The 12,189-nt window shown below is 40.1% G+C and overlaps 1 protein-coding gene across 3 annotated transcripts in view; it reads left to right on the forward strand.

The window, feature by feature from the left end:
• Positions 1 to 11,815, forward strand: part of LOC129203082 (macrophage mannose receptor 1-like) — a 31,608-nt gene extending 19,793 nt beyond the window's left edge. The window contains exons 22-30 of one of the 3 annotated variants that reach the window (XM_054817020.1): positions 227 to 375; positions 1,937 to 2,039; positions 2,845 to 3,077; positions 4,696 to 4,861; positions 5,879 to 6,031; positions 6,285 to 6,401; positions 7,718 to 7,885; positions 9,811 to 9,852; positions 10,278 to 11,815. In XM_054817020.1, coding sequence (XP_054672995.1) covers positions 227 to 375; positions 1,937 to 2,039; positions 2,845 to 3,077; positions 4,696 to 4,861; positions 5,879 to 6,031; positions 6,285 to 6,401; positions 7,718 to 7,885; positions 9,811 to 9,852; positions 10,278 to 10,522 — 1,376 coding nt within the window. In that variant the 3' untranslated portion in view covers positions 10,523 to 11,815. Of the gene's footprint in view, positions 1 to 226; positions 376 to 1,936; positions 2,040 to 2,844; positions 3,078 to 4,695; positions 4,862 to 5,878; positions 6,032 to 6,284; positions 6,402 to 7,698; positions 7,886 to 9,810; positions 9,853 to 10,277 lie in introns of those variants that run through there. The other 2 variants (XM_054817021.1, XM_054817022.1) reach the window with 2 other exon arrangements.
• Positions 11,816 to 12,189: the final 374 nt, after the last annotated feature.

A 12,189-nucleotide genomic window follows, 5' to 3' on the forward strand; every position in this document is an offset into this window, starting at 1 on the left:
ATTTTATGTATAAAAATTTGCCCATCTCTGAGTTTGTTGATACTTTTCCAAACTTCTACATCAGATGACTATCTATTCTTTTTATTTGTATCACAAAATTACCACCTTATTAAAAAAGAGAAAACCAAGACTCATCATCCAGGTTCCAGGCACTCTAGAGTCTACACTATTGGGGAAATGTGCATTTAGTTTCCCTCCTTGTGCAAGTTTTCTTTTTTTCCTTCAGCTTTCCTCATGTCCCTCTTAAAAAATGCTGCAGCTGATGCTTGGATTGGACTGAATGACATAAATCAGGAGCACACATATTTATGGACAGATGGGAGCCCAGTTTACTACACAAATTGGGCAAAAGGTTCCCGAAGTTATTATAGTAAGGTAAACATTAATCTCTGGTTATCACTCAAACATTATAACTTTGGTAGATGAATAAAATGCATGTAGCTACAACTTTATTTTCTGTAAAGTTTCCTTTATGAAGATTTTTAGTGATCTTGTTGCTTTTGAAAGCAGGATAATCAAATGGGAGATTGACTTTCACACACTTTTTTCAAGTTCTGTGTTTTGTCATGAATTTTTTGTTATGAATCCAGATAGATGTTTGGAAACATTATGCAAAACTCAGACAAGTAAGCATTTCCCTCACTTTACCGTGACTGATCAGGAGACTCAAATAAACCATAGCTTAGCAGTAACTGTATAATTTTGGGATATAGTGAATGCTATTTAGGCTTGATGAAAATAAACACATAACTATGTATCTTTACATTTCTTGGCACTGAGGTTAAGATAAATGTGTTGAACAAAATCCTCAACAAGATGATCTTCCTTTCTCAATTTCATCTTCTCCCTCTATACCCTCTATAAAATCTTCTTTATGAAAGATGTCTTCTGCATGCTTTGAAACTTCCAGCACTGCTATAACATTTTGTATTTAATTGCAAGACAAAACTGAGTGTTATTCAATAATTGTAAAATGGCTAGTATAGAATACTGTACTTGATAGTGTTACGTCTGTACTCCTGTGCTAGCTTTACCAAGTTTACAGAATTGCTTTGAGTCCAGCTAAAATTGGAAAAAAGTTATTTGAGGTCTGACCTCTGCTGCCATCCAGGCTACAGCTGGATTTTGGAATCTGCGGGACTTCCCCATCTCACACACACGTACACTTTCTGTAGAAGGCTATGCCCATTTCCCTGCGCAAGTTGCTCCACATACACCTTCCTTCACTTGCAGCCAAGATCTGGGCTAATGCCGCTGAGGGGGTTTGGAGGTAGCATGATGTTAGGCTGATATGAGGTTGGGAAAGCTACTGCCTCCCCCTGCAGAAAGCCAAGCAGCAGCTTCTTATGCTGGGGGAGGAAAAAGAGGAAGGTAAAAAGCCCAAATTGCAGAGGAAAGGGTTGGGGAGGTGTCCCCCACAAAAGGTTGTTTCTGATCACTACCTCTACGTTACTGAACCGTGGTGACAGCCTTGTTTCCTAGTGCCGGATCAGGGCAGGAAGAGGATTTCAGCTCTCCAGGCAAGCTTCAGTGCTGAGGAGAGTTTCCTCATAATCTCCAGAAAAACAGCAATAGAGCTGACATGCCCTGTGGGCCAGACCTAGCCCATGCATGTCTATCTGCACACACACACACATACCCGTGCATGCACAGAGATTATATACACATGGATAGTCCCAGACACTTCCTCCTGCCGCTGTGCTGCGCATTGCAATTCCCTCCATCAAAGTCCGAACTTCTCTAGGGCTGAGTCATAAATGCTTATTGTCATATTATTGGTCCTGGCCATTGCTTGTATGCGTTCATATATATATGACCTTCACATCATTCATCTGTGTGTGCCTGCGTGCGCTAGGTGGGTCTGTATATCCAGCAGGACTAGAAGCTTTTCCTGTCCATCCACATCTTTTTCTTGTTAATCTCATTTCCCCTGTAGGATGACTGTGTCTTTATGTTGAAGAACCCTATTGAACAGGCAGGGAAATGGAAAGATGAAGAATGTAAAACAAGCAAAAGCTACATATGCCAGAAAAGCTCTGGTGAGTTTTCTTTCACCACTCTAGTACAGCTGATTTATTGTGCTTATGTCAAACTGATGTTAAAAGTGACTTTCCCATATTCAATCCTATTTTAACTGAAATTACTCTGACAGTATCACATGTACTATGAACCATTTTAACAAAATGAGTATGCATTTTATTTTTTGGAGAAAAACTCTTAACCTTTCCTATTTTAAGGACTATACCAATAAATAAAAAAAAAAAATCTCTGGGTCGTCATGTATTCTACTATTTCTGGAGATCAGGTGGGAGAGAGAGAAGAGTACTTTGTCTTTGTACGGGTAAATTCTTCAAAACTGAAATTCTACTGTTACACTTAAAAGCACTGCAACTTCTTTAGTTGGAAAAATTGCCCTGCTTGATTTCCTTTACAGTCTTACTCAGGCAAATTCATCATCAGCAGTTATATCGCTCTGCTTGCTCATGATGTCAGAAATACAAGTGCTAATATATAATGGAAAGAATGTGGGGATTGTACCCTGAAATGCCCTGCACAGTTACAGTATGCTTTGGGAAGGTCTAGAACTTGCAGGGCACATTCCCGGAGGTGATACAGTTATTTATACTGAAAGGTCATTCTAACAAGTATTAGAAAATTTTGTCACAGAACATGAAAACGAGGGTTTCATCACAGCAGTGATGTGTTGGGACACATCACTGGGAATAATTTGTTATTCCAACCTCTCTTAATTGCTTGACTACTCTAGCACACTAGATCTTCTCTCAGTGTTATACGTCTAGCCAATATAAAGCATTTGACTGTTTGTTTGTTTGCTTGTTACAGACCCCAAACTGCAAAACTTCCAACCCCTAGTTCCGATGTTTGGCTTTAACAATTATGGTGATGACCGCTATGCAGTCATCAACTACAATATGAGCTGGGAAGAAGCACAGCAGAACTGCAGAGACCAATCTGCAGAACTTGCCAGCGTTTTGGATCCTTATGCTGAATCTTACCTATGGTTACAAATATTAAAGCATGGGGAGCCTGTATGGATCGGTCTTAACAGCAACACGGTGAGTCCATCAAATGCTTGTGCCAACCATACTGCTACCCTAGATCAGCATAGATCAGCCATACTTGCTCTGAGGTTGACAGGATCCACTGCTGTGGGTGCTGTTCGCTGCCATGTGCTATTGGTCAGATCTGTGAACGTGTGGCAGGCATCAAAATCTTGCTGAGGTACCTAACTTCCCACCACTTCAGGGGTTTTACACATCTAAATGTTTGGCCATAATGTAAGTTATAACTGCTGCAGCCTGCTTTTCAAGGGCCACCAAGGATGTAGCTGGAGTAGACAGTGGCTTCAGTGATAAAAGTGGCTGTGAAGTTTCCACTTCCTACGCCATGGTCTATCACACGCTGATATTGGGGAGCATTGCTGTTTCTGAAGGCACGTTGTGGAGAACAGCACAGAAACTTGGGTTAAAAACAGTTCTTCCTTCGTGAGGTTATTTTAAGCCTTGTTTTAATTTACAGACTAGCACTACAAGAGCTTGTGCTGGGCAATAGGGGAAACGGCAAGGTGCAGCATAGAGGCAGGAGCAGGCTCTGGCAATGGGGACACCTTAGGCTGATTTTTGGAGCTGAAGTCAGTGCCTTGTGAAAAACTGCCAACAGACTCAGTCAGCGAAGCATAGAAAGGTCTGACAGGGGAAGCATCTATTAGAGACATGTGAAAAGAACATGAAAAAAGATGACGCAGCTGGATATTCGTGGAAGCAGAGTTGTGAGGAAATCAAGAGAACAGAGGTAGAGCTGGAGCTTGGTGGGACATGGGACTGGGAGAGGTCACAGGTGTTGAGGTGACAGGAACTATAGCCACACTTCAGTGAGAGCAGACACTGGGAAACCAGGATTAGACAGGAATCTGGCATGAAATGTGGCCAAGGACTTCAATGGAAAAAGAACAGGAAAGGAACTGGCACAAAGAACTGGATGGGAGCCTGCCTCCAAAGATCACAGGAAGAAGGGGCTAGGTTGCACAGGACGGTGTGACAGGAGCCATGGCTGTGACTAATGTTGGTCATCCTCTGCAAATAGTGGTGAAATCCACTGAAAAAATACATGCTCAGCTTGTTTCTAGCAGCTGGTCCTTACAAGAGCTAGAAACCTACCACGAGCCCTGTTAGCGTGGGTGGCAGAGGTCTGTGGTGTGTGCCCCATGAAAAACGTTGTCAGTGTTGTATTCCTCTCTCCAGTGGAACTTCTGCTTTTTCTGTTTGCTTTCTAAATATATAGAGAAGCCTGTGTTAGAGGAATGCTAACAATAGTTTCTCTGCAATCTTTGTTTGATCTGCATGTATATGTGGACTACTTTGATACAATCTTCAACTGTATATTCACATTTCTTAACGCAAGGCCCTTTGCCCTTCTGCTGCACGAGACAGATAGTGTGAATTGAATAATGTAGGTAATGTATTGAATGAACACCTTCAGGACCACTGCCCTTACTGCTACGGAGAGTGGAAGACTGGGCCAGACTGTTATGTATTCATGATAGAGGATGAACTAATTTTGTATGAGAAACTGTGATTCTGATGTTTTGTAACTTTTAAATACCTGCAAGTGCGATCTTAATGCTCTTTCAATTTTACTGTATGTGACACAATCTTTACTGTCATTTGCTTTTAGACCCGTGGCCATTACATGTGGTCAGATAGGAGGAGGAGCAGGTATCATAACTGGGCCAGTGGAGAACCAAATAAGAACACAGCCTGTGTCTATCTAGATTTGGATGGTTTTTGGAAGACAGCATCTTGCAATGAAACATTTTCATCTCTCTGTAAACAATCCGATGGTAAGTTGTGAATGGGAGAAATGTGATTAGGGAGACTGGAATTTAAATTCATTGCTTTATTTGAATTTAGCTTTTCCACATATGCAAAGATTGTGATAGATCGTGTATGCCTTGTGATAAGCTATTGCTTTTGTTAAGGAAGAACTCCCAGATCCAGTCTGTCTTGAGTGATTTCCAGACATTTCATTTCACAGGCCAGTCAACACATGCACATCATAAAGACAACTGCAACATTTCATGCCACAAGCAATAGATCTTTTCTGCATCTTTGTTTGTAAGGAGCTGCAGAATTAATCAACTTTAGCCTAACTATAAATACGTTAATGATATATTTTTACATTTAAAAGTACCTTTTCTAATATTGGGAGATAAGAAACTTCTGTCATTGTAATAGCCAAATCAATTAATTTATATTCGTTATAGTATAAAATCCTGGCAAGCTTCTACTGAGATTCTTCAGAGCTCAAATATTACGTCTCATTTTCAAATGTATTTTAAATTATATATGAAATTTATGATCTCTGCACCATACTTCACAGCAAATTTTATATTCATTTAAGCTCTGCTTTGGCTGTAATCAGGCAATGCAATAGGCTACTTTAACATAGTTTAGGATGTGTGTAGAAGGACAGGCACAGACAGCTTCTCTGACCAGCCTTGCTACAAACTGGCTGGACACAAGCTACTGGCTTGTGGTGGTTGTGTTGAGATCCTTTATGTATACTCATTCATTCCTCATTCTGTTTCATGAGTTTTACATAAAAGTTGCCTCGCTGAAGACAATTGCAGTATGACTGGTGTAAGCCTGCTTTAGCAGATTGGAGAAACAGCTCCAGCAGTATAGTTTATTACTAGTCTACCATGATTCATTCAATATTTTCTCATTAGCTAAGTCTATGGGATGATACTCCTTTTACTGGAATCACTGTCAAATTGGTAGGGCTGATGTGTGGTGCAGGAGTACATGTTTCCCTTGGCTTTTAAGACCCCACTGAAGCCTGTGTGTCGCCTTAATAGAGTTAATCCCTAGTGAACCACCACAGCTTCCTGGAAAGTGTCCTGAACCGAAGCGTGGTAGATCTTGGATTCCCTTCCGTGGTCATTGCTACTACGTTCACACCACTTCTGAGGAAAGCTGGCCTGATGCTTCCATGACGTGTATTCAAATGGGTAAATGCCTTTCTTTATTCGCATAGTTTATAGGTTGTTTGTGTGTTTGGTTTGTTAGTCCAGAACAAAGAGATAATACATAGATGTATATGTATATCAATTATAAGCTACAGCTAATTTAAATTTATTTTCAAGCTTTTCTTGTATATGAAAAAGCTGATCAAGAAACATGTCATGATTGCTTACTGAGATGATTAATTTCTAATGGAAAATCTTGCTGAAATTATATGTAATATTTAAGTGATATTTTTAGGTGCTTCTCTGGTTTCCATAGAAGATTCAGCTGAAATGGACTTTCTTTTACTTTATTTGTCTCCACTTGCAAGTGACTTCAGAAAGTTTTGGATAGGATTGTTCAAAAATATTGATGGTAAGTATTTCACAATGCATACTGCGATGAAAATAAATACTAAATAAACAGAATACTAAATAACACTAACATACTAAATACTAATACTAATATACTAAATATTAAATAATCAAAAAGAAATCAGCTGTTAAATGTTTTATAGCTTTTTTTCTAAAATACTTAAAACATAAACCACCAAGAGGTCTACACTTTTTGTATCTTTACTGTAATTACAGTATATTTCAGTCTGTAAAAGGTTCTAGCTTAGCATTACAGTAGTTGATTAAGATGTTTCTTGCCACTTTTTTTTAACTCAAATTGCTTGACATTTAACCAGTGTTAGTCTTTTAAGAAAAATACTATCTTGTAATTGAAAGTTGAAGCTTATTTCTAAACAACACAGGGGATAGCAGCTCATACAAGCTGCCTAGCAGCATTTCTTGACCTAAATTTCAGGGTTTTTTCATAAATTTTTTGGTGGAACTTTTCATTTTCATCCAAAAATACTTCAGATTTTTTTTTAACTGCAAATTTGATCTGTTTTTCTATATCATTGTAATTCTGAAGCCTGTTTTTCATGGCAGAGTTTGAAGGTACAGCTTCAGTGAGAGTGTAGACTGCGCTGCAATGAGTGGCCTTGGCCATGGCTGCCCAAGTCCCTGTCTCTCACCACCAGCAAAGGCAGGCACCTTGTTGCACCATGGGCCAGATTCATCTGTTCTGGCTGAAAACTAACAGTACAAAAGCAGCGATGTGTTCCTAACCTGGCACACTACACTGCCACATTGCTACATGCAGTGCAAGCAGAGGCAAGAGGAAAGTGAAGCTGCGGACTGGGGATGGAGGAGGTGGCACTGAGGCAGTTGCAAGTTATATCAGGATGTGCTGCCATGAAAGCATAAGATAATTGATTAATCCAGCTCTAATAAAGCAGCTATTCACTGATGTTGGATACACACACAAAGAAAATCTCCTGAGCGATGTGGATCCTTGAACTGCAGAGTGTGGCTCACACAGGTGCTCTGCTTTTCTTAAGGCTCCCAGGCACAGGTGAGTCCTGGGCACAGGCTTCAGCTGAAATTCCTTGGGCAGCCTGGGCACATCTTCCTTACATCACTGACAGCCACGGCCCTGAAGGCTAATGGAGTTAACTTTGTCTGTGAGCATTTACATTTGGTACATTCCCATCTGAATATCTCTGGCTGTTACAAGAGTGAGAAATGAGCCCTCTGCTAATTTAATCAACTAATAAACTCTGTATCTGATGTCATTGTGCCTGGTAGACTACAAATGATCCCCCACTTCATTCTCTCACTAGGTAATACTTTTAATTTTAGGGGAATGGATATGGACAGATAGAAGTGCGGTAGAATTTGTCAACTGGGAGAAAGGAGAGCCTACAGTAATATTTGATGAACACTGTGTTGACATGGATGTCTCAAGTGGAACCTGGAGGAACTATTACTGCTCCGTTGACCAGAATTTTATTTGCAAAATCCCAAAAAGTAAGTTCTGAATTTCTGTGCACTGGGTTATTTTAGAAGTAGTGGTTAATATACATCAAGATAAGCTGCTTATGCACTGGGTTTGCTTTATGCATTGCTGCTGCTGCATGTGGATCTGCATCAAAGCCAAGAGTAACTTCTCTTAAGGACAATGAGAAATAACGTTGGAGAAGAACCTGAGTCACTGTTTTCTCCTCTCAGTTTAAAAGCATTGATTTCTTGGCATTTGCTGTACCCTGGGGTAGGAGAGAACATATCGCCTGGTAAAGTGCAGAGAAAATTCATAGACATTATGGTTAGAGTGCAAGGGGCAGTAGATGATGAATAGACTAGTGCTGAGAAGAAAGGCAGACACTCTCTTGATAGCTAGGCTGAGGGCAGCAGTGCAAAGTCACTGAGCTCCTGCAGAAGGCAGGCAGGTGCTGCCAGTGGGGTCAGTACCAGTGAAATGTGCTAGGATCTGCTGGACGGCCAAGCAGAAAGCAGCAAGTGAGGGTGGGCAGTGGGGCCCAATTAATTTCTCTGCTGACACAAGCATGGGGAGACATGCCAATACAACGAAACAGCATAGTACATTTCATTTTTAATGGTTACTTGTGGTCCTGTGGTTTTTTGGATGTCAACCCATGCAAAATCAGAATGTCACAGGCTGGGGTGAGTCCCTCTTGCATGCACAGAAGTGTTCCATAAAGCATGAAGGATGTAAATCTGCACACGTGCAGCTAGCGTGAGTCACCATATACATACAGATTCAACTGTGTTTGCACACATCAACTGGGGAACAGTTTGAAACAGGTCAGATTTGCCATTGGCAAAGAGATCCACTGCACAAATATAACAGATGCAATGTGGAGCCCATTGAGTCTCCTGCTTGTAGATCTCCACAGGTTGGCAATGGACTCATCTGTGAGCTTTGTAGGGCCCCGCCAGCCACGCCTGCAAGCGATTATCTGAATCATACTCCCTAATCAATGGGGGGAGGAAAAGGAAGTTGCCTAAAAATACAGCCTAAATGCTTTTAAGTCCAAATGTACTTTTCACTTTGGCAAGTGTAAAAAATTGACTTCTTCCAGTGAAGTGTGAAGCCTTACAGTGTAGAAGCATAAAAACTTTGAATATCTGTCTCTCCTACCAAAAAAAAAAGTGTTCAAAGCAATTAATAGTGAGACAATAGAGGGTTTTTTTGTTTGGGTTTGGTTTGGTTTTTTTCCCCCAAATATTTTTAACAAGAATATTTCATGGATTCAACCTGAATTGTCAGGGAAAATATTGTTTTGATATAAAAAATGTTTTGATATATTTGTCATCTCCATGTACTGTGTTCAGGTCTGGGGCCCCCAGTAAAGGAAAGACGTGGGCCTGTTGGAGCGAGTCCAGAGAAGGGCCACGAAGATGGTCAGAGGGCTGGAGCACCTCTCCTATGAAGACAGGCTGAGAGGGTTGGGCTTGTTCAGCCTGGAGAAGAGAAGGCTCTGGGGAGACCTTAGAGCAGCCTTCCAGTACCTGAAGGGGCCTACAGGAAAAATAAGGAGGGACACTTTATCAGGGAGTGTAGTGATAGGACAAGGGGTAACAGTTTTAGACTGTAAGAGGGTAGATTTAGGTTAGATATTAGGAAGAAATTCTTTACTGGTGAGACACTGGAACAGTTTGCCCAGAGAAGTTGTGGATGCCCCATCCCTGGAAGTGTTCAAGGCCAGGTTGGTTGGGCTTTGGGCAACCTGGTCTAGTGGAGGGTGTCCCTGCCCATGGCAGGGAGGTTGGAACTAGATGATCTTTGAGGTCCCTTCCAACCCAAACCATTCTATGATTGTTTAAAATTTCATAGGAACACAAAGTAAAAATTATGTATGCAGTATTTATTTAATCTTTGAATGGTTGCTTGCAAATTGTGTATAATATATGTATTTTTTCTAATTTTAAAGTTATTGAAGTTGAGCCAACCCATGACTCACCTGTCAATAAAGGTATGTTGGTTTCTTACAAGCACATTAAACAGAAATTTCGATAAATTTATAGGCATTTATTATTTACAAGTGAAATTGGCTCCAGAAAATTTTTGTTTAAATATGTATTTAATGGTCACTGATGATTTTTTTTTTTTTTTTAGAAATCTCTTTAAAAGGAGAGCTCTTCTCTCAAACTGGATATCTTATTAATTTTTTTTACTGTATGAATGGTATACTGTGGTATAATATAATGGTCCTTTTGAAAGGAATATAGAAGAGATTGAGCCCAACTTTGCATTGTTCATCCACAACATGCATCAGTTTTAACTGCTGTTATGGTTGTTCAGTGCTTTTACAGCTCACCCACTTGGTTTACTTAGGGAGATGTTTGTTGTATGCAATAGCAGTCTCTTGCAGTAATTGTTCTGTTTTGTTTTTCACAGCATCAAGAAATGAAGCTGCTGCTTCGTCCACAAATAGTTTAGGTGGGATGATTGTTATACTGATCTTCCTTTTGCTAACAGGAATTGGCCTTACATTCTATTTCTTCTATAAGAAAAGACGTGATCGGCAAACAACTACAGCCAGTTTTGACAGTGCCATTTACCGTGGTGATGCTGACCCAGGAACTCATGAATCAAATTGTCTTGTAACCAATATTGAACAAAATGAGCAGGCAACGGTTTAATAATCAGGGCAAACTTGGGCCTGATTTTGAAAGGAATTAAAGTGCTGGAATACAAGAATTCTTAAGGCAAAGCGATTTTCTCCTACGGAAATTCTAGTTCATTTTGCACGGGATGCTTCTTGCTCTCTGTACTAGCAGGAACAAGAAAATCTTGCAAGGCCGCTCCAGAGATCTGCTCACAAACAGTAGTACCCGGGAGGGCTGTTGAACATACACATAGACCTGGAGCTACACGGTGTAAGTGAACACTCAGGCAGTTCCAGTCCCTGCATGGGCCCAGCATCACCTTCAGGCACAAGAAGAACCGTGCTCACCGCAGGCAACTGTGAGAATCAGCTCCTTAGCACGGTCCAAAAAGTACATCCAGATCTGTAGGTATCCTGAAAACACCATCCCAATCTCCAGCACAGACTGGCAGAGTTGCGCAGGTTGGACAGGACATCCAAGCAGGACCAGCTCCCTGCCTCAGCCCCGCAGCCTGCTCCAGTGCCGCGAGTCCACCTCTTCCTTTTGCTACTGAGGTACCCACGGAAACGCTTCGCGTTGCCTGTAATATCTGAATTAACGCATTTTCCTCCTCTGTATATGACTGATAGAAAGGAAAGTGTAAATTGTTTTTCTTCTGCTATAACTCTGAACTTAATAAGAGGTTTGAATGTATTGTGAATAGAAATATTGTATCATTTAAATAATAGAATAGGGAGCTCAAATGATTCTGCAAAAGGGAGGGAATAGGCAAGATGAATTATACTTAATTCATACCTGAAAAAAATGACACAAAATTTATTCTTGAAATCTCTAATACCAGTGATGATTTCATACTTTTTTTAGGCCATTTTTTGAAAGCCCAATGAAACTTACCATTAGTAAGTCTTTTCTAATTTCTAACCAAATTGCCCCTGACCAAATCTGTTTTAATCCTTTGAGTATCATTCCAGACTTCCCTCGTGACCGAGGTGAAAGCATTGCATGTCATACTGGTATATTCTCTATTCTAGTGGTATATTCTCTGAGTTCAGAAACCCTAAAAACATACAGTAGGTTCTCATATAGGTTTTTTGTTTTACTTTCCCAGTGTATTTTATGCCAAATGTAAACAACCAAATGACTCTAAGCTCTTAGCCTAGAGGATGTCCTTATTTAATTTGATATTTTTTGATATTTTAATCTTTTTGGCAGATTTTAATTTTGTTTAAATTAAAATATTTTGTGTGTGTATGAAATACATGTAAATAAGTTTTTATTCTACTTTGGTTCATTAAATGGGCATTAAAAAGCTAGTTCCAAGTAAAAGTTTGTGTGTCTTCTTAAATAGAACAATTTATCATAAAAGGAAAAATAACGGGATGGGATTCTTAAATTTCTACGCACAAATAAGCATCTACTTTTCCTAATCTAGCATGTTCTCAAATGCCAGTAGCAATTTGTCTTTACCATCCTGTGAAAGTGTGTCTCATTGCTTCTTTATCCCTGACATTTGAACGTACCCTAATAAATGTCTAATGAAAGTGCTGTAATTTAAGACTACTTCTGTGCTCTACTGCTCTAGCAGTTTCTGAGACAAGTTCTTATCTATTTGATAGCTCTCGTCATGTCTCCTCTCCCTATTTTCGGACAATAACACTAGTTCTTCCCTTTGTACTTCACTGTCTATGTCTTCTAGACCT

This window comes from Grus americana, chromosome 2 (genome assembly GCF_028858705.1).
Source record: "Grus americana isolate bGruAme1 chromosome 2, bGruAme1.mat, whole genome shotgun sequence".
In the NCBI taxonomy this organism is placed as follows: Eukaryota; Metazoa; Chordata; class Aves; order Gruiformes; family Gruidae; genus Grus; species Grus americana.